At 42.0% G+C, this 22603-nt stretch overlaps 1 protein-coding gene and 1 pseudogene across 3 annotated transcripts in view; both read left to right on the top strand.

Moving 5' to 3' along the window:
* The window catches only part of PACS1 (phosphofurin acidic cluster sorting protein 1), a 111266-nt gene that overhangs the window by 57247 nt on the left and 31416 nt on the right, over positions 1–22603 (top strand). For all 3 annotated transcript variants that reach the window (XM_054570847.1, XM_054570849.1, XM_054570848.1), the window contains exon 2: positions 14212–14299. In XM_054570847.1, coding sequence (XP_054426822.1) covers positions 14212–14299 — 88 coding nt within the window. The remainder of the gene's footprint in view (positions 1–14211; positions 14300–22603) is intronic.
* Positions 18704–19968, top strand: LOC129068560 (guanine nucleotide-binding protein G(s) subunit alpha-like; annotated as a pseudogene).

Genomic DNA, 22603 nt, shown 5'->3' with positions numbered 1-22603 from the left:
ATGAAAAGACCGACTCAATCAATGTAAATTGTAAAGTATCATCTATTGGGTTAAAAAGAGAGAGAGAGAGAGAGAGAAGCATAGAAGTATGTACTCAAAGACTAGTGGACCCACGTACAGTTTTCCCCCAACTTTTTAAAGTGATTCTCTCTAGAGGTTTATGGGGGTGTTTCTTTACTTTGTGTTTCCAAAATAGATTAGATATTTTTTCTACAGTGTACCATTAATACTTTATAAACACACACACACAGACACTTTTTAAAAAATTACTCATAGCGTAACACTAACTATGGGTACTCAGTCTATAAGCAACACTTAACGTTTCCTTCCATTCCACCTCCTGTATTCCTCTTCTTTTTTTTTTTTTTAATGTCTATTTAGTACATAATAAAAATCTTTGGGGGCAAAACTGATCTTATTCATATTTATTCACTTCTTGCCATCCCATTTCTCTGTTCCTATTATGCATTTCACATAAGGAACCATCTGCATATATTTATACTTTATTAGAGACATATAAATAGTAATTATTTCATACAGCAGTTGGAATTTAACACTGTAACCTATAGTACAGTTACTCCACATTTTTTCTTTCTCCTCCCCCCAAAAATAGCCATTACAACAATCAAAACAAAACCAAAAACAAAGAAGAGCTCTATTTCCCATGTCCTCCAGTTACTAAATATAGAACAGACTGAGTTATAGTAATTCCTAGGCAGGAAAAAGGCTCATATTCTAGGATCAGAATTCCAGTTCATTGCTTCTTTAATTTGGGACCTGGGCTATTTTTCTTTTCTTTTTTTTTTTCTTTTCATTAAAATAGAAAAAACAATCCTAAACCTTTTGTTTGACTTTATTACATGTGACACACAGACTGCTTGATTTAATAAATTTCTAAAGACAGTCAAGACTTTACCATTGAGATGTTATTATTCATTATTTTAAAACTTTTACTTATAAATGTTTTGTATGTAATACTGTGCATTTAAAGGTAAGATGTTATTTAAAAAATCTTAAAAGTTTATTTAATTGTCAATGGGATTAGAGGAAGTTTGCAATAAAGAAGGTAGATCGAAGTAGTTACTCAAATCTTCCCACAGATAATAATTAGAAAGTCTGGAGAAAATATAACAACCTACTAAAAGCACCCAAAAACAGCTAGAGGAGAGTTGACTCCTAAAAAATTGTAATTGGAAAGAGCAAGACTTGGAAGTTTGTGGCTTTTTTTGCCAAAAGTTTTGCTGCAGACCCCATGGTGGCTATAGTGGAATGAAATGACGATGGGAAACTACAGCCTTCTAGGTAAGAGGTGACAGAGAACAGAGGTGAGAGATAGAGGAACAGCTAGAAATTCAAGAGGGAAATCTTGGACGCAAGAGAGTACTGCAAAAAGGGGAAGTCCAGCATCTAAGTAAAAACTTCGCTGAAATCACTAGTTGACTGTTGTGTTGTTAGTCCGGGGTCTGCAGGCAGACAGAACCAACGTGACATATATGAGCAGGTTTATTATAGCAATTGGCTTATGTGATTATGGAAGCCGAGAAGCCCCACTGTCTACAGTCTGCCAGTGGGGGAAACAGGAAAGCTGGTGGTGTAACTTGGCCTGAGTCCAAAGGCCTGGGAATTAGAGGGCTGATGGGGTAGCCCCAGTTGAGTCCAAGGATGTCAATGTCCAAGGGTAGGAGAAGGTGGGTGCTTCAGCTCAAGCAGAGAGAGTAAGCAAATTCTTCCTTCCTCCACCTTTGTTTCTATTTAGGCCTACATAGGCTTGGATGGTGCCCACCCACACTGGGGAGGGCCATCTGCTTTACTCAGTTCACCAACTTAAATGCTCATCTCTTCCAGAAACACTCTTACAGACACACCCAGAAATAATGTTTGACTGGCTATCTGGGCACCCGCCAGCCCAGTCAAGTTGACACAGAATTAACCATCACAACTGTTAAATTACGTACATGCAGGGAGACCCCAGTGGACCTAGCAAAACAAAAATAAAAACCAACAAAACAAAAAACAGGCAGAGGCAAGAGAGGTATCAGTTCTTGAAAGGCAGTCTTATACTATCTGAGAAACGTAAGTTTGATGCTCTTTTTTTTTTTTTTTTTAACCGAGTGCATTTCTAAACTGCACAGCTCAGGCAATAGCGAACTGAAGCCTATTGGCTTCTGAAGACAGATCCTGACATGCAGAGCAGCTAGAAAATTAGAGGGAGATCACAAAGACGCAAAAATCACAGGCTGTGAGCCAGCAGACCTGAGTATAAGCTGTAGCGGTCTTTGGCTGTCTGCCAAATTACACAGATGCAGGGGAGACCCCCAGTTAGCCAGCCTAAAATTACAGTAGCTAGAAGCTGTGAGAACTGAGCAGACCTTTTTTTCTTTTTTCTTTTTTTAATTTAAAGAGAGAGGAGAAGAGAGGGAGAAGGAAAGAGAGAAAAACATCCATGGGCGAGAGAAACATTGATCAGTTCAGTTGCCTCTCACACGCCCCCAACTGGGGACCTGGCCTGCTACCTAGGCATGTTGCTTGACTGGGAATCGAACCAGTGACCTTTCAGTTCTCTGGCCGGCGCGCAGTCCACTGAGCCATACTAGCCAGGGCTGGGGGGGTGGGGGGAGGAAAACATCCATCAATTGCCCATCATATGCGCCGAATGAGGGCCAAACTCGCCATCTTGGTTTGTGCTCTGAAAGGGAACTGAACCCACAGCTTTTTGGTGTGCAGTACTCGGACTGTGCTCCAACTCACTGAGCCACTGGGTCAGGGCTGTAATAGTTTTAAACTAATACCATGTTGTTACTAACAGTGTGATTATTTGATACAGGCTAAGATGTCTGTGCGTGGTTCTTTTTGTTCTTAGAATTGGAATAATACTAGGATCCTTGGCTTACACCAACCAAGAATCAACCCTTGAGCTAGGGAGGGCCCCTGCCACTTGGAATATGACTACACATTTGTTTTTTCCTCTTGTTGAATTATAAAAGGCCTATTGAGCCCTGGCTGGTGTGGCTCAGTGGATTGAGCACCAGCCGGTGAACCAGAGTCACCGGTTCAATTCCCAGAGCTCATGCCTGGGTTGCAGGCCAGGTCCCCAGTAGGGGGTGCACAAGAGGCAACTCCACATTGACGTTTCTCTCCCTATCTTTCTCCTTCCCTTCCCCTCTCTCTAAAAATAAATAAATAAATAAATAAATTTTTAAAGATCTATTTACTTTTTCATGTGAAAGGTAAGAATTTAACGCAAAACCTTTATTTTCTTCCTTCCCCCTCCAGTATTTGGAAACTACTTTCAGTTTTGTGTTGTTGCTGCTAATTTTTGTAACTTTAAATTTTTTAATTTATACTTCTGTTTCTAGTTCCACTAATGCCATTACCTTTAGTTTTTCTCCATCTATCTAAAAATTAAACATAGAGGTGCATATATCTTTTTGAATTAGTGTTTTTGTTTTCTTTGGATAGATACCCTGAAGTGGCTTTGCTGGGTCATGTGGTAGTTCTATTTTTACTTTTTTGAAGAGCCTTTATACTGTTTTTGCACAGCAGCTGCACTGGTTTAACTGAGTGCATTTCTAAACTGCCCACCAGCAGTGCACAGAGACTCCATTTTCTCCACATCCTTGCCAGTACTTGTTATTTGTTGTCTTTTTGGTAATAGCCAATCTGATAGATGTGAGGTGATATCTCATTGTGGTTTTGATTTGCATTTCCCTGATGATTAGTGATGTTGAACATCCTTTCCTATGTCTTTGGCCACCTGTTAGGTCTTCTTTGGAAAAATGCCTGTTCAAGTCCTCTACACGTTATTAAATTGGATTGTTTTAGTGGTGTTAAGTTGTATGAGTTTCTTATATATTTTGGATATTAACCCCTTATTAGATCTATCATTTGCAAATACCTTCTCCCATTCAGTGGATTTTGGCTTTGTTGATGGTTTTCTTCACTATGCAAAAGCTTTATTTTTAGTTTAATGTAATCCTATTTATGTGTTTTTGCTTTTGTTGTCCTTGCTTGGGGAGACGTATCCAAAAAAAAAAACAAAACAAAAAAAACCCATATTACTTAGGATAATGTCAGAAAGTTTACTGCCTGTTTTTGGGGGTTTTTTTTCCCCTGGGAGTGTTTGATGGTTTCTGGTCTTAAGTCTTTAATTTATTAATTTTGAGTTTATTTTTGTGTATGGTATGAAAAAGTCATCCAGTTTCTTTTTCTTTTTTTATTTTTGCATGTAGCTGCCCAGTTTTCCCAGCACCATTTATTGAAGAGACTCTCTTTTCCCCATTGTGTACTCTTGCCTCCTTTATCATAGATTAAATAACCATGTAAGCATGAGTTTACTTCCTTGCTCTCTATTCTGTCCTGTTGATCTATGTGTCTGTTTTTATGTCAACACCATACTGTTTTGGTTACTATAGCTTTGTAGTATAGTTTGAAATCAGACAGCATGATACCTCCAACTTTGTTCTTCCTTTTCAAGATTGCTTTGGTTATTCGGGGTCTTTTGTAGTTCTGTATACACTTTAAGATTATTTGTTCTAGTTCTGTGAAAAATGTCATTGGTATTTTGATAGGAACTTACTTTGTTTTTACAACTGCATAGCTGTCCATCCTATAAATATATAATAATTTATTTAACTTATTTATTTATTTAGTCTCGTGTTGATGGATAATTTAGGTTTTCCAATCTGCTATTAGAAACAACATACATCTGGCCCGGACCAGGTAGGTCAGTTCGTTAGAGCATTGTCCCCATAAGCCAAGGTTGTGGGTTTAATCCCCAGGCAGGGCGCATGCAAGAATCAACCAATGAATGCATAAACAAGTAAAACTACAAATCTCTCTCTCTCCCCCCTTCCCCCTTCCGCTTCCTCTCTCTCTAAAATCAATGAATTAAAAAAAAAAAAACTTTAAAAAGAAAAAAGAGCCCTGGCTGGTATGGCTCAGTCGATTGAGCACTGGCCTGCGAACCAAAGGGTCGCTGGTTTGATTCCCAGTCAGGGCACAGGCCTGGGTTGTGGGCCAGGTCCCCAGTACGGAGCATGCAAGAGGCAACCACATACTTATATTTTTCTCCCTCTTTCCTTCCCTTCCCCTCTCTCTAAAAATAAATAAATAAAATCTTTAAAGAAAAAAGAAACAACACATCTGTAGAATAATAAATTCCTGTATAAAAATGCAGGGTGGCTAGAAATGACAACATTGCCCTCTGTAAGGGTGCGCCAGCCTAGGTTCCCACAAGCATGTATGAGTGCCCATTTCCCCTCGCCCACGGTGTTCAAGGTCTTCCTCCCTCCCTCCCTTCTTCCATTCTTCCTTCCTTCCTTCCTTTAGGGCAGGGGTCCCCAACCTTCCTCCTATCAGTCAGTGGACATCACCTGAGCTCTGCCTTCTGCCTCCCCCGTCCCTCATCCTGGTTCACGGAAAAATTGTCTTCCACAAAACTGGTCCCTGGTGCCAAAAAGTTCAGGGACCGCCACTTCAGGGGGTGGTGGTGGTTTTTGTTAATCCAATGGGAAAGGATGGCAACTGTTTAATGATGAGTCCATCCCTATGAGGCTGACCTAGGAATTACCCCACTTTCACGAAATCAGTGGAAGAGCCCAACTTTCTGTACATTTTACAAGATGCAAAGAAATGCTAACAGATTAAGAAATTAACCACAGGACCTAATTAGAAAAAGATTTGGCAACATGCCCAGCTCATCCCGTGGCAAAGGGAGAAAATACTCTGCATTTTGTGACACTGTTTAGAAAGGGGTAATTTAAATGCCCTCTAATCTGGGCTAGTAATGTCCAATTAAGAATGTGAGCATGAAAACACTTGGGTTTTTTATACGCAGTGTGGTGAAACAGATTATTTTTTTCCTCGCCTCCTTTAAATATATTTACATTGAATGGTGAAGATTGCAGTTTAGTTCAACAAACTGAACATTTCCCATTTTCTTTCAAACCGCTGTACTTAGAGTTAGAGGAATTTAAGGATTGAGAGTAAGACCGAGCCCGTGTCCTTCAGACACATTAGTATGGGCGACTGCAGCTGAAGAAAGAACTTGATGAGTGACAGAAGCAGGGTGGGCCCGAGAAAGGAGAAAGCTCCCGGGGCGAGGGCGCGGGCAGCAGAAGGGGTGTTGTTTAGGGTGACCCAGTGTAGTGAGTAGCAGTAAACACACAGGTTTAGAGACAAGGGAAGGTTTTACAACTTTTTTTTAATCTGGTTTAGGTGACAGAATGTGAAACATGTGTTTTCTTGGCATTAGTGCACTGGCAGAGAGTCAGACTAGAGTTTAGCACCAAAGTTTGTATCTAATTTAGGCAACAGAACCCAGTTAAGAACTAGGTTCTTAACCTAGCACAGACTCAAGCTAGACAATCCTGGCTGCCACCCACTACCTGTATGACCTAGGGCAGGATATTTAACTTCTCTGTGCCTCTGCTTTCTCACCTATAAATGAAGATTACAGTTGTTCTGAGGATTACATTGGCGTATGTAAATCGCATATTGTGGTGCCTGGCTCATAGTGTTATATGCTTGCTGTTATTACTATGTTGTACCTTCACAAAGTGAAACTTTTTTATACTTAAAAGAATATTTTTCTGCCCTGATAGATGTGGCTCAGTAGATTGGGTGTCGTCCCTCAAACCTAAAGGTTACCAGTTTGATTCCTGGTCAGGGCACATGCCTGGGTTGTGGGCCAGGTCCCTGCTTGGGGACGTAGGAGAAGCCGTCCGTTGATGTTTCCTCCCACACATTAATGTTTCTCTCCCTCTCTTTCTCCCTTCCTTTCTCTCTCTCAAAATACTGGGCTGGCCAAAAAGTGCGTTTGGTTTTTTCTGTACCATGGCTCTAGTAGTGCTTAGTTGTCTTTAACTTCCTTCAAAACAATTTTGTTAGACTGTCTTGTGACAGCTGTTAAGTCAGTATGCATTTAACAAAAAACATCCAAATGGGTGAATTTTTGTGCAGTCCATTTTAATATTGGAGATAGAAGAAGATATGCAACATTTTCAGTGTATTATGCTTTATTATTTCAAGAAAGGTAAAAACGCAACTGAAACACAAAAAAAGATTTGTGTAGTATATGGAGTCAGTGCTGCAACTGATTAAATGTGTCAAAAGTGGTTTGTGGTTTCGTGCTGGAGATTTCTCCCTGGATGTCGCCCCACAGTCAGGTAAACCAATTGAGGTTGGTAGCAATCAAGTAGAGACATTAACTGAGAATAATCAACATTATACCACACAGGAGATAGTCGCCAAACTCAAAATATCCAAATCGATAAAGTTATTGGTGAAAGTGAAAAATGTGTTTCTTATTTTACGGAAAAAACTAAACAGACTTTCTGGCCAACCCAATATGTTTAGAGAGAGAGAAATAAAATCTTTTTTTTTGAAGGAATATTTTTCTGGTTACAAAATTAATATGTTATCATTGTAAGAAATGTGGTATATATAGAAGAGCATTTTTAAAAACTCATGTGTAACTTTGCCACTGTGAAACAGGTTTAGTATTTTAGCATCTTACCTCTGAAGCAGCCTTGCATGGCGGTCAGAACCACGGACTCTGGATCCACCCGCTGGGGTTCCTGTTCTGACCCCACCATTATTAATCCCCCTGACTCGCTCTCAGTGTACTCATCTGTAAAATGTGGCTAACAGCGCTGCTCACAGAGTGAAGATTCAGTAAGCTAATAGATAGGAAGCATTTAGAGTAGTGCAAGGCAGAGTAAGTGCGTGTAAGTGCCTTTGTCACTGCTGTCCTTCTCTTTGGGTATGACCAAGAGTCAGAGAATCCCGTCAGTCTCTTAAAGAGAGAGGACAGATGAGTGGGACTGATGGCAGTGGAGCGGGCGGTCAGAAAGTGCCGCAGAGAATAAACGTGCGCGCGCGCTTGCATGACCCAGAGCAAACGATGGCTGAAGGAAAGGCGCTGCAGCGGGGAAAGGGAACTAAAGTAGTTACAAGGGGAGGCTATAGCTTGATGGCAGTGGCCCCCCCGCTTTCCTATGGTTTTGCTTTCTGTGGTTTAGTTACCCACTGTCGGCCATGGTCTGAAATGTGAATTAGAAAATTCTAGAAATAAACAGTTTCTAAGTTTCAAATCTCGTGCCAATCTGCTCTGTCCCGCTAGGGTCAGTGGGGGAAGATTTTTGCCCAGCATATCCTGCCCATTTGTCACTTAGTAGCTGTCCGTTATCAGATTGGCTGTCACCGTATCACAGTACTTGGGTTTAAGTCACCTGTATTTACTTAATAGTGGCCCCAAAGCCCAAGAGTAGTGCTGCTGGCAATTTGGATATGCCACAGAGAGGCCAGAGTGCTTCCTTTAAATGAAAAGGTGAAAGTCCTTGACTTAAAAAGGTACTTCATCTACTCGCATCATCACAAGAAGGGTGAGTATAGTAAAAGAAGATATTTTGAGAGAGACCACATTCACATACCTTTTATTACAGTATATTGTTATAATTGTTTTATTTATTATTCCTTATTGTTGTTAGTCTCCTCCTGTGCCTGATTTATAGATTATACTTTATCACAGATACGTGTGTATAAGAAAAACATAGCACGTACAGGGTTCTGTTCTGGTTTCAGGAATCCACTGGAAGCTTTGGAACTTCCCCTGCAGGTGAGGGGCCCGCTGTAGAGGGAATCTTAGTCCTCCCTGTTGGAAGATAATTTCTTCCTGGGCAGCTGGGGGTCGGGGGGGGGTGCGAAGTGAATAAAACCATGGTTTTTAAACTCAAGTAGAAAATAGGAATGGTATAGTGTGGGTAATAGTAATAATAAAATGGTCCTTTAATTCCATCGGTACAATGAATAAATTCCTACTTGAAATCAAAGAAGACATTTGATTGGTTAACTTTTCTTCCCAAAGGAAAAAAATCCTTATTTTGACTTAAGAATAAATAAATTAGGAAGTGAATGTTCACAACAACAGGGATTCACTGTTGCCTTCTTGTAAATAATAGCTTTTCCCAAGTCAGCTTGGACTCTCGGGAAGATATGTTGATTGTCATGAGAGGCAAACGCTTTATTTTAGGAGTCCCATCAGATGGCTATTAATCCATGTAGTGGGTTGAATAGTGGCCCCCAGAAAAGATGTGTCTGAGTCCTAGCCCTCATGCCTATGAATGCGGCCTGATTTGGAAATAGGGTCTTTCCAGAGATAATTAAAGATAATTAAGAGATGAGGTCATCCTGAATTTGGGGTAGACCCTAAATCCAATGGCTGATGTCCTTGTAAGAGAAAGATAGGAGCGACACAGACAGAAGGTTACGGAGAGGCAGAGGCAGAGGCCGAGGCCGGGGTGCTGTGTCTCAGCCAGGCAGCCCCTGGCGGCGCCAGCAACTACTGCAGTGTCGGAGGCCAGGGCTTCTCCTCCAGAGGCTTCAGGCGGAAGGCAGCCCTGCGGGCCCCTCAATCTTGGCCTTCCCGTCAGCCAAACCGTGAGAATACGTTTCTGTTGTTTTCAGTCACCAAGTTGGGGGTAATTTGTTATTGCAGCCTCGGAAATTAATACAAAGGTGAACATATGGCATGTTTGAACTTGTCATAGAGAAAGTTACGTTATGCAGGCTCACAAAAATATATTTTCTAAGACTTGTGAATCTGTTGTATAAAGCCAAAGTAAGGAATCTTAAAATTTTATGGGTAATAAATTTGGGATGGGGAAAATATATCATTTTAGATAGAAATAATCCCAATAGGCAAAATAAAATAGGCTTTTTCATTTGGAGCCCTGAGCAAAGTTGAAGGGAGAGACATAACAACAGAGAGAGTGTGTCTGTATTAGGCAAATCTATAAGCATACCCATTAAATCTGTCATTAGAGAATAACTTAAAAACCATACTAAAAAATGATACCAGTTAGTTTTATTCCCTATTAATACAAAAAATCATTGCGATTCTTCCCTTGAAAATAGTTATTGGTAGAGTCTAACCTGAGTCTCTTATTCCAGTATCTCAATCCCACGCAACATTTATGATTACTTTGAGACCAGGCTTATTTAATTTTATCTTTTAGTTTATTGCCTCTGACATTTCTGATCTAAAGTTAAATGATTTTTCAGATTATAGGCCTAAAATTTGTACTTCAATCCTGGTTCAGTAGCTCAGTTGTTAGAGCATCATCCCGATACAGCAAGGCTGAGGGTTCGATCCTTAGGGCACTACAAGAATTGACCAATGAATGCATAAATGAGTGGGACAACAAATTGATGGCTGTCTCTCTCTCCCTGCCCCCTAAAATCAATAAAAATTTTTTAAATAAAATAAATGTTGTACCTCATGTGTTGCAGTCCCAATAAGTGGACTTTTAAAATGCTCATTCTTATCCCCACCTCCCTCTTTTCCCAGTGGAGGGTCTTTGAACAGCTGTAATATGGAGCAAATTCTTATTAGAAGCCCTGTGGTTTCACATAGTAAGATAATGCTAGTTCTCATCTGTGAAATTCTTTATCAGGAGTGCCTAAGCGTTGTTTGTTTTTGGAAGCAAATACTGGTCCTGCCTGCAGGTGGGATGGATAGGGAGATCAGAGAAAGATGGACTTATCTCTGGGGGAAAAAAAGCAGCCAGCTGGTTATACAACACTTAAAAAAGTATCGTTTAAAGGTAAAATGGCAAGCTGTTTTAGCCCCCAGCATGAGCTACTTTTTAAATTGTTGATTGTGCTTGTAAGGAAAGACACCTTAAATCTAAATTACACAGTTTTCTTGTTTGTTTAAACATTCTAAGAATCGGCCAGAGGCTGGATGTTGCAAGGCTGGAAAAGGGAAAGGCAAGGGAGCTGAGACAGCAGTTCGGTGCGCCTTTACTGACCCTCTGCTCTCACCGCCCCGGTCTGGGTGCCCTGGTGCCTCTGAACCAGGAAGGAGAGTGGACAGTGCTGCTGCTCGCCTCTCGCTGCTGCTCGCCTCTCGCTGCTGCTCGCCTCTCGCTGCTGCTCGCCTCTCGCTGCTGCTCGCCTCTCGCTGCTGCTCGCCTCTCGCTGCTGCTCGCCTCTCGCTGCTGCTCGCCTCTCGCTGCTGCTGTGCTGCTTTTGAGCTTTACAGAGTAGATTTCTTCCTTGTGTTATTTGGTTTATCAGTCAAGGCTCATTATAGAGGAGATAACGATCAACTCCTCCCCTCTGTGATTTTAAACAGAGTAGACCCTGCGATAATGACGTGGTAGGACATAATTGAAACTCTCTGGATACTTTTTGCTGGATCATTTCTCTTGCGTATAATTCTAGGGAGACACCAGAGGTACTTAAAAATTCTTTTAAAAATATTTTGTTGATTTATTCCATCCAGGTCCCCAGTCACCTCTCTTCCCTACATTCTCAGATAAAACTTAATTTCTCTCTTCCCCCAGAGAATACTGAGAACCACGAGGGACCTTAGATGAGGCCATTTGGTCCTGACATCTTAACAAGCCCCTGAATGCTGAAAACGTGAACTGTTAGACTCATACTAGTCAACATGGAGAAGTTCCTTCTCTGTACCATGTTGCTCTTTTTCCAGCTTGAAATTTTGTTCTCTGTCCTCCCCTCTTCATCTGCAGCTGCTCACATTTCCGAGGAGAAAGGATACCTCACGGCTTTTGTTTTTACTGCTTCCCTTAAACACCTGGTGTTGTCACGAGTGTTCTCCATTTTGCCAAACTGAATGATCCACTCTTCCACCTTAGCTACTCTCAGCAGCGCTCAGCACATCTTCCTAAGCGCTTTCTTCCATAGGTCCATGGGGCAAACCCTCTTTCCCTGCCTCACTTTCCCCCTGGCTGGACCTTTCTATTCTGCCAGGCTCATACGCATTGGTGTGCCCAGGGTTCCAGTCTTGCTACCCGGCCCCACCTTTTTTTTTTAAATGTGCACTTTCCCCTGGAAGACCTCAGCTGTCGCCGTTGTTTTAAGCACCATCTTTATGCTGCGACTCCCACACCTGTATTTCTAGCCTAATCTTTCCCTGGATCTCAGGACTCATAGCTAGCTGCCTACTCTAATTTTTCCATTTGGCTATTGAACTGTCTCAAATTTAATAATGACCTGACTTTTCTGCCCTATTCAACTGAAAGACTTCCCCATTTCCCTCTTTTCAGTAAACAATACTACCATCCTTCACTGAGTTGCTCAAGCCAAAAAAATCCAGAAACATCTTTGAGCTTTCGCTTCCCCCATACCCTGCATTTAATTTATTATCAAGTTCTATCAGTTGTACCAGAATGTTCCTGAATCCCACCCTTCTGCCCGTCTCCACTGTACCGCCTCAGATCAGACCTCCCTGTCTTTCCTGTCTTCTTCCTGTCTTACCCTGCAAAAGCCTCCAGACAGGTCTTCCTGTTTCCACGCTCTCCTTTCTGTGGTCCGTTATTCACATAGTGATAGAATGAACTTGCACGAATCACTGTCTGTGGTCCACTTGTTTATAATTCTTCACTGGCTGCACTGCCCAGTCCAGCTTGTTTGCCTTTCTAACCTCGCATTTTTCTGCTCTCCTCACTCACTGGGCTGCAGACACAGCCAAGCCTCACTGAGCGTTTCCTCCTCATGCCCTCTACAGATTTCCTACATGTACTTCCCTAAATAATTTGTAGTTTATTTTTGCTTGGTTTTGAATTTGATACAGTATTGTACTCTGTAGCCTTCTGCAACTTTGTTTTCAGTCAGTATTGTGTTTGGAGATTAATGCATGTTGAAGTCATTTTCACTGCTGGGTAGCACTTGATTGTACGAATATATCACAGTTTCATTGTCTACTCTTCTGACACTGTACATTTGGGTTCTGCCGAGCGTAACACAAGTATTATCTAGTTTACAGAGAGCTTACTGTTCTCAGTGCTTTTGTACCTATGAATCCTCGCAACAACCCTCGGAGTTGGTATTAACAACCCTCATTTTACTGTGAGGAAACAGAGGCGTTAGAAGATGAAGTTGCCAAGCCGCAGTGACAAAGCTAGTGAAGGCCTTGGGCGCTTTTCTGTGTGTCCCCTGGGGCACAGGGCAGGTGTTTCTCCCAAAGTGGGGTTGCCGAATCCCGGGTTGCACATGTGCTCAACTTCAGGAGCCCAGCCGTTTCCTGAGCGCACAAGTTCTAGCTGACACACCCACCAGCAGCATACGAGTTCCCATTGTGCCACATCTTCGCCCACACTTCGTTTTGCCAGTTTTGTGGGCGTAAAATGATATTTTGATTTCAATTTGCATTTCCCTGATTCCTAATGAGGTTGAGCATATTTTTGTACATTTATTAGCCATTAATGTTTCCTCTTCTGGAAACATGAAACATCTGTTCATGTCTTTTACTCACTTTTCTATTAATTTGCCAGTCTTTTTCTTACTGAATTATAGGAGTTCATTATATTCTAGACCTTTTGTCAGTATTATTAGTTTCAAGCATCTTTTCCAAGTTCATGATTTGTGTTTTCACTCTATGGTGTTTCCTGATAAACAGAATGCCTGATTTTAATAAAATTGAATTTTGCAGTGTTTTTAGTGTCTTATTTAAGAAATCCATTCTTGCCCTGGCTGGATGGCTCAGCTGGTTGGAGCATCACGCAGTGCACACTATAGGTTGCAGATTCAATCCCCATCCAGGGTGCCTACGGGAGGCAGCTGATCAATGTTTCTCTCTCACATCTGTGTCTGTCTCTCTCCCTCTCTCCTCTCCCTCCCCACCCCCACCCTAAGCGTATCTTTGGTGAGGATTAAAAAAGAAGAAATCCATTCTTACCTTATATTATCCCATCTCTCTCTTACAGTTTTGCCTTTCACAATTAAATATTTAATCCACCTAGAGATTATTTTTATATCTAGTGTGAGATAGGATCTAAATTTTTTTTCATTTCATAGTTTATGCTATTCCCAATTATTTTAATACTGTCCTTTTCTTATGTCAAGCTTCTGTATGATTGTAGGATTTTTTTTTCTGGGTGCTCTGGTCTGTTCCATTGATCTCCTTTTCTTTTCCTTCAATACCACATGTGTTGGTTTTGGCTTGAGATAAATGGGCATTCAGGAGGTTGATGGAATATTGTACCTTTTTGACATTTCTCAAGTACAAAAGTTAAATAAAAGGGATGGATGCTCATTTACTGAGGGAAGACACAGTATGGACTGAGAGTGGCATTCTAACATTCTTACTTTAGATAAAGCAGCATTTCCCCCAATAGATTGTCGATCACTTTTCTCTCAGGTTCCTTACGTTTGACTGGATCTTTTTTCTCTAAATTTTTCTAGGCTGTTCAGCTTGACCCTGAAGAAGCTTGTTATGCTGAAAGAAATGGACAAAGATCTTAACTCCGTGGTCATTGCTGTGAAGCTACAGGTGAGTTGAATAGGATTGTTTGTTCAGGATTCAGGGAATCTAGGTAACTTGTGCCCACTGTTGGAGCTTCAGAAATACCCCTGGAGACCTCCCCTCTCTTCCCTCACTCGGCAAAGCAGGTGCACCCGTGGGAAGGCCCCTGAGCTCGTGAGGCCTTCCGGGCACCAGCACTGCCTCTTGGTGAGGCACTCAGCCCCTCTAACCCTCAGTTCCTTCCTCTGAAGAATAAACTTGATTCCTTCTACCCTGCCTGCCTAACGGGCCACTGGGAAGATGAAGTGACACAGATGCTGCAGTGTTTGACAGAGTGTTCAGAAACTGCTAGGGTGGCATGAGGCAGCGTCAGCCTTATTCCCAGGATTTATATGCAAGCAGATGCCTGGGTTGGGGTTTTCTTCGTAGGTTTTATATAGGGTAGAAGAAATTCACAGATTGTTATTTCAGAATTGGAAATTAAAAGTTTACCGGGATGTTTTATATTCTGGGTAATCCCCACATTTAACTCCTTATACTAGACTCAGTATCTTCAAGAGACCCATAATATTTTACATGCCTTCATATTGTAAGCATTCCTGAGTTTTCAGGAAAGAAGGGAAAAACGGAACTACAGAGAAGCTAAGGAATATGTCTGCTGCCAGCTGATCACTGAGTGGCAGAAGTGGAGCTAGAAACTAAAGAGCGGGAGACTTACATCGCCGTTAAACCCGTTACCAGACCCTCGTTAACTGATAAGTCCTTTCTAATAGTGACTCCCTGGAATTTGGTGAGATTCCGAAGTGCCTTGGGAGTCAGTAAATAAGTATTGGATTCTCCAGCTTACGAATTGTGTATTTACTGAATTCTTATTCATCAAAAAGTAGTCAACTATATGGTAACTTCCTACTAACCAGAATATTTTGTTAGCTAGATCAGCTATTATGCAGCAATTTTTTGTACTAACATTGACTTCATTAACATCCATATCTGTACCACTCACAGTATGTGAACCATACACTGAGGTCCTCAGCTCTGTTTCTGAAATAAAATTAATCCTCAAAACTTCAAACATTTTAATTGCTTCTTACGAATTCCTGTGTGTCCCAACTTAGTGTATTCTAACTCCCTGTTCATCTTTGTGCGTGACACTGCGGGTTGAAAGAGCAAATGTGGGAGAAATATGTGCAAGTGGGAACTTTTTCCCCCTTTCTGGATTTTGCACCTGTTTCGAGGTCACGGGCAGTGTTACAGGTCAGGGGGCTTTTTTCTTTTGCTAAAAGCTGTTGCTTTCTAGTGAAAACACTGTTGGCATGGTTTTGAAAAATCCCTGCTGTTCTTGCCATCCCTGCAGTTAAAAGAAATAATTTCCTTTATTCTCTCATTAAATATTTAACATTCTATAAAATTTAAAATTATACCAAAAAACTACAACAAATACCCTGAATTTTTTATTGCTTTATTTCCAAGCAGCTGAAAGTAATTACAGATATTATAACATTAATTTATCCAGTCATTTATTCATTTATTCATTCATTTAATAAGTATTTATTAAGCACCTGTTATGTGCCAAGCATTGTTCGAGGCACAGGGGAAATAGCCGTGGACACAACAGACCAAAACCCTGCCTGCAGGGGCCTTAACATGCTGGCAGAGCAGCTGTTCTCAAAAATGAGACCTGCAGCCCCTGGGCTCCCTGAAACCCTTCCAAAAGGGACAGGAGGACCAAAGCAGTTTCCACGGTAATACTGCAGCGTTATTCGCCCTTCCACTGCGGTGGCGTTTGCATTGAAGTGCAAGTGCAAGTACAGCTGCAGTGGTGGATTAAGAGGGCGGGTCCTGGGTTCACATCAAAGCAGTTGCCCCAGGTTGGGCCAGTAGTCATTTTATTGTTTACCATCAGAATCAAAGGAAGAGAAGAAAGGCCAGTTCTTCTTAAGAATGTCTTTAAATAGTAAAAGTGGTGAATTTACTATATCTCAACCCTGCAGCCCATGCCTTTTTAATATCCCATGTGTTGAAATGGGGAATGCGAATGAAGCACTTCCGCTTCGTAGGAGGGAGGAACGCTGTTGTCTTGGGGATGAGGACCTGTGCAATCAAGGTGCGAACTGAAGGTGCCGCTTTTTCCACGGAACGCCCTTTTTACTTTGAAAGAAGAGCTTGCAAATTGGTTATTCAGACTTGGGTATTTGGCAGGTATTTTCTTGAAAATGAACTTGAAAATTTTCTTGAATTGTCACTTCAAAGGAAACAACTGAGAATATTTTTAACCAATGATAAAAAAAATTTGAGCTTTCAAGTGAAAATCAAAATTCTGGAAAACTTATCTCTGTTACTGTAAGTTTAACAGCTTCCCAATCCTTACAATTCTTACAGACTTTTCTGAAGATACCAGTAGTGATAGTAACAATCATGATTTTTTAAATATTATATAATGAAATGAGTAACTCTAGAAAGATTTGTATAATTCATTCAACCATTATTTTCCAAATGACCAATCTATGAGGTCATACAATTCACTTAAAGAGCAAAATAGACCAGTGTGTTGGATTTTATTTTTAACTTACTATTTGGAATAATTTTGCACTTAGAGGAGAGATGGCAGAAGTAGGACGTAGAGTCCCCATGTGCCCCTTACCCAGCTTCTCCCAGCGCTAACATCTCTCTTAACCATGGTCTGTGTATCAGATCTCAAGAAATTATCGCTGGTGCTACACTGTTAACAAAAATTGCAGATTCTATTGTTTTTCCACTGATGTCCTTTTTCTGTTGATTGGATTTTAATAAATAACAGTATAAAAAGACTTACTGATATGGTTTTGAATTCTGCTTTGCAACTAACCTATAAGAGACTACCACTTGTAGAGTTTTGGTGTAGTATCAAAGAATATTCCACCATGTTCTTTCTTTTTTCTAACTGTCTATCTCTTTGAGTCTGGATTTTTTTCCTTTATATTCAACCAAGGCAATACTTTACAGTAGACTGAATACAGATACAGGTACAGGAATCCAGCTGCTCTCTACTAAGCCAGACATAAAAAGAGATTTGCAGAAATGTACAAGTATGCCATCTCCCTCATACAGTGCTGTTGGGAATATAAAATGGTGCAGGGTTTCCAGACTTTGGAAAACAGCCCAGCAGTTCCTCAAAAGGGTAAACATAGTTACCATATGACCTAGCAATCCCACTCCCAAATATTACCCAAGAACAATGAAAACATGGCCCTGCTGGGTATGGCTTACTGGGCCGGACCTCATTTCACAAAGTGAAAGGTCATGGGTTCGATTCCTGTGGGCCAGGTCCCTGGTTGAGGGTGTGAGAGGGGCAACCATCAATGTTTCTCTTGCACATCAGTGTTTCTCTTCTTCTCTTTGTCCCTCCCTTCCCTACTCTCTAAAAATAATAAAATCTTAAAAAGAAAAATGAAAATGTGTCCCAAAACTGCATACAGTTGTTTATGGCAGCATAGGAGCTATAAAGTGGTGTCACGAGCGCAGGTTCGTGATACAGCCTTTCCTGTAAGTCAGCCGGGCAATGGCTCGGCTCACTGCTGGCTGAGCAGCCTGGCACCAAGGAACAGACAAGAGTCACATGCAGTAACTGTGCTATTCACTCACCTTTTATTGAATGCGGGTTCACTCTAAGTAGAACATCAACATACATTAATATCCTACTCACACTCTTAACAGTCGAAGAGAATTATAACGCACATACAGAGTAATCAGTGGGGGATAATGAACCCGAGTCCCAGAGTCTCCGTCTGCGGGTCCAGGAGAGAGCACAGTGGGCAAGGGAGTTGTCAGCGTCTCGCGAGGAAGGATCTCCAGAGCCAGGCGGGTGGCGGGGCAGAGCCCCTGGCGGCCAATGCCAAGGGAGGTCGGCATGGCATGGAGCAGCGCTGTGGTGTGGGGAGCCCAGCCGTCTCAGCAGTGGTCTGGGGCCTGCCTCAGTTGTACCTTGAGAGCAGTGAACTCCCCCCTTCTGGGCTTTTCAATAAATGTCTTGGCTCCCCTGCTGGCAAGTGTGGAATCCCCCAGGAGCCTATCTGTGGGTGGCCCCGCTCTGCAGACATGGCTGTTCGGATCACATGTGCAGATACCTCAGGTGTGTCTCCTTGCCAGATGTGTCTATCCTCACCGCGTGGGCAGATATCTTAACTGTGGCTCCTTGCCAGATGTGTCTGCTCTGACTTACGTAGTTTCCCTCTTGAACCAAAGTGTCACAGCTGACTGAGCCAGTTTGGTTGATATGAGTGACTCCACTTGGTTTTCTATACTTTAAGCTGTCTTGATTGGACCGATGCCATTTTATTGGTCCTGCTCTCCATAAGTGGAAACAACCCAAGTCCAGTAACTGTTGAATGAATAAATAAAGTGGAGCAGCACCTACAGCTCCAGCTGGAGAGGGGGGCACATGCTCCCTCGTCCAACCGCTGCGCACTCCTCCCCTAGGAGCCGAGCCTTCACCCCAGGGCTGCCCAGCACTGTCCCAGCCCTCCTGGTCTGCGGAAGGCCACCTGCACCTGCCCGCCACTGCCGCCATGGGCTGTGTCAGAAACAATGAGACTGAGGACCAGCACCATGAAGAGAAAGTGCCACGGGAGGCCAACAAAAAGATCGAGAAGCAGCTGCAAAAGGACAAGTAGATCTTCCAGGCCATGCACTGCCTGCTGCTGCTGAGTGCTGGAGAGTCTGATAAAAGCATCATTGTACCATTCTGAAGCAAACAAGGATCCTGCGCGTTAGTGAGTTTAATGGGGATGAGAAGGCCACCAAGTTGCAGGACATTAAAAACAACCTGAAGGCCCTGGCTAGTGTGGCTCAGTGACTGAGTGCCCGGTTCAATTCCCAGTCAGGGTCCATGCCCGACTTTGATTTCCCTCTCAGATTCTGTGAGCATGCCAAGGCTCTGCGGGAGGGCTAGGGAGTGCACGCCTGCTGGGAACACCCCAAGTACCAGCTGTTTGTGCCCAGTACGTCCTGGACAAGGTTGATGCCATCAGGCAGGCTGACTACATACCCAGCAATCAGAACCTGCTTCGCTGCCGTGTCCTGACTTCTGAAATCTTTGAGACCAAGTTCCAGATGGACAAAGTCAACTTCCACATGTTTGGCATGGGCAGCTAGTGCATCGAACGCCGCACAGGGATCCAATGCTTCAGTGATGTGACTGCCATCATCTTAGAGTGGTGGCCAGCAGCAGCTACAATGTGGTAATTCGGGAGGACAGCTATACCAGCCACCTGCAGGAGGCTCTGAACCTCTTCAAGAGCACCTGGAACAACAGATGGCTGCGTACCATCTCAGTGGTTCTGTCCCCCAACAAGCAAGACCTGCTCACTGAGAAAGTCATTGCTGGAAAATCGAAAAGTAAGGAATATTTTCCAGAATTCACTCACTGCACTGCTCCTGAGGCTGCTGCTCCCAAGCCCGGAGAGGACCCACGATGTGACCCTGACCAAGCACTTCATCCATGATGAGTTTCTGAGAGTCAGCGCTGCCAGCGGAGGTGGGTGCCGCCACTGCGACCCCCATTCATCTGCGCTGTGCACACCGCGGACATCTGCCACATGTGTTCGACACCACCGCGACACCATCCTGCATGAGCTGCTCTAAGAAGGGAACCCCCAAATTTAAAGCCTTAAGCACAGTTTATTAAAAGTGAAACATAATTAATTGTACACTCAGTTAATCACCCACCATAGGGCATGACTGACAAAGCAACCTCTCCTCTCCCCTTGGAGTGATTTTGACAAACCACCTTTCTCCCTTTCAGCTTGCTTAAATATTCCAAATTTAGAAAGCTTAAGGCAGCCGTCAGATAAAAAGAAAAAAAGACCACAATGGTTCCCTCTCTCTTTAAGTAATTAAAATAACAGCAAACAGAAATAAAGAAATAAATGAAATATTTTCTTGTGCAGCATTAAAAAGCAATAAAAACTAAATGTAAGCAAAAGTAAATACAAATACATAAATAATGTGTTATATCATACAATGGAATAGTATTTGGCAATAAAATGGAATAAAGTACATCTGTGCTACAACATTGATGAACCTTGAAAACGTTCTGCTAAATGAAAGAAGCCAATCACAAAAGACCACATGTTATGGTTCTATTTATATGAAATGTCCAGAACAGACAAATCCAGAATCAGAAATAAATGAGTGCTTCTAGGGTAGGTAGGGGTGGGGTGATGAGTTAGCAGAGTGACAGCTAAAGAATATCGAGTTTCTTTTGGGGGTGATGAAAATGTTCTAAAATTGATTGTGTTGATGATTGCACAACTCTGAATATACTAAAAGCCAGTGAAGTGTATACTTTAAATGAGTGAAATGTGCGTATTTGAATTATATCCCAGTAAAGCTGTTACTTTAAAATGGATGCTATCTTTTTTCTAAATTGTTTTTTATTTTGGAAAAGATATTTCTATGTAAGCATAATAGATTTATTATAGTTATTTTAAGTGAATTAGTATATATTTTTAAATATCTCAGTTTTAACTCCTAATACGGTAAATATTGATATACCTACATAAACAAAAGTTTTTTGGGGAATCTTCAATAATTTTTAAGAGATTAAAAAGATCCTGAGACTGAAACGTTTAAAAATCATTGTAGTAGAAGGAAAGAGACAATAAACATAATAAATAAGAAAATTATATCCAGGCTTTCCTTGAAATTTAACCCATTCTTGAAAACATTTTGGATAGTGGGAGCCTATCTTCTATTATTTAAATGGGAAAAATAACGTATTCTCCGACATCTAAAACCTCAGCTATTTCCTGGAATATCACTATAGGACTCTTAAGTATCTATGTGATAATCCACTGAAAATTTTTTTTTCTTTAAAAACGAAGCATTTAGCCCTGGCTGGCATGGCTCAGTGGGTTGAGTGCCAGCCTGTGAACCAAAAGGTTGTGGGTTTGATTCCCAGTCAGGGCACATGCCTCGGTTGCTGGCCAGGTCCCCATCCGGGGGTTTGCAAGAGGCAACCAAGTGATATTTCTCTTGCACATTGATATTTCTCTTCCTCTCTTTCTCCCCCCTTCCCCTCTCTCTAAAAAATAAAATAAAATCTTTTTTTTTTAAAGAAGAATTTAAAATACCAGTGACCTAATTTTTAAATACATTAATACTCAGTAATGGGTGTTTTTATGTGCTGTAACAATTTATATATGATACAGTAGTATCATATATAAATTGTTTTGCTTCTGTACTGCATATCAAGGTATACTGTTATATATATATTTTAAATGATATGTAAGGATACTAAAGATACTTTTGAAATTGGACCCCAGGCACCTGGAAGAAGCAAGTGTTGGGACCATGAAGGGCTTAGTCTGGAGAGGGAGGGAAAGGTGAGCGCAGTGATGCTTTAAAAGTGCCTTAGGGTGGGGGTGGTTTGGGGATGGAGGGATTGAACAAGAAGGAAACAGGACTCAGGGACAGAGACAACAGTGTGGTGATTGCTGGGGAGGAGAGGGGTATAAAGTGACTGAAAGGTAATGTAAAAAAAAAATTACAATAAAGATTAAATTTTCAAAAATAAAAATAATAATAGTGCCCAAACTATGGCTGCATTATATTCTACATCCTGTTACCTACATGTGCGATTCATTTGAACAGGTTTGCAATTCAGATAATGCATTCGGGATAAAAATGTTTACAGGTGTTTATAGCACATACTTACTTGGACTGTGACAGTTCACATAACAAGGGCTGCTGTTGGAAGATGGTGTGTCCTGTGGGGAAACGAATAAATAGTATGACAGAAAGAGGATGGAGCACACCAAGCAGCAGGGGACAACATCAGGAGGGAGTTACAGCTTACACGTGGTGGTCGGGGTGGGCCTCACTGAGCAGATGGCATTTATGCAAAGACCTTGAAGGAGCCGAGAGAGGGAGCCCTGCAGATGTCTGGGGGAGGAGGTTCCCAGCAGAGACAAAAGCCTAGGCGGGCATCAGGCGGAGGGGGCAGGATGTGTGCAGGCTGCTGCAAGGCCTCTGGCCTGCCTTCTGTGTGGGTCGGAGGGTTTTGAACAGAAGCGATAGGACCACCCTGGCTGTTGTGTGGAGAATAGACTGAAAGAGGAAGCGGGAAGAGCAGTTAATAGGCTACACCAGTGACTGGCAAGAGATGAGGGTGGCGGCAGAGCTTTGGATTAAGCAACAGGTAGGGTGGAAACACCACTAAGTGAGATGGGAAAGGCTGTGGCTGAAAGAGGTTTGGAGGGAAAGATCCCAAATTCAGCTTCTCACAATATGTTTGAGATGTCTGTTGAACATCCAGGAGGGGATGTTGAATAGAGTTGAGTGTATGAGTTTAGA

Source organism: Pteronotus mesoamericanus, unplaced genomic scaffold, assembly GCF_021234165.1.
Source record: "Pteronotus mesoamericanus isolate MK-2021 breed Mesoamerican mustached bat unplaced genomic scaffold, CSHL_Meso_final contig_214, whole genome shotgun sequence".
NCBI classification, from domain to species: domain Eukaryota; kingdom Metazoa; phylum Chordata; class Mammalia; order Chiroptera; family Mormoopidae; genus Pteronotus; species Pteronotus mesoamericanus.
This window is presented reverse-complemented; position numbering and strand designations above follow the sequence as displayed.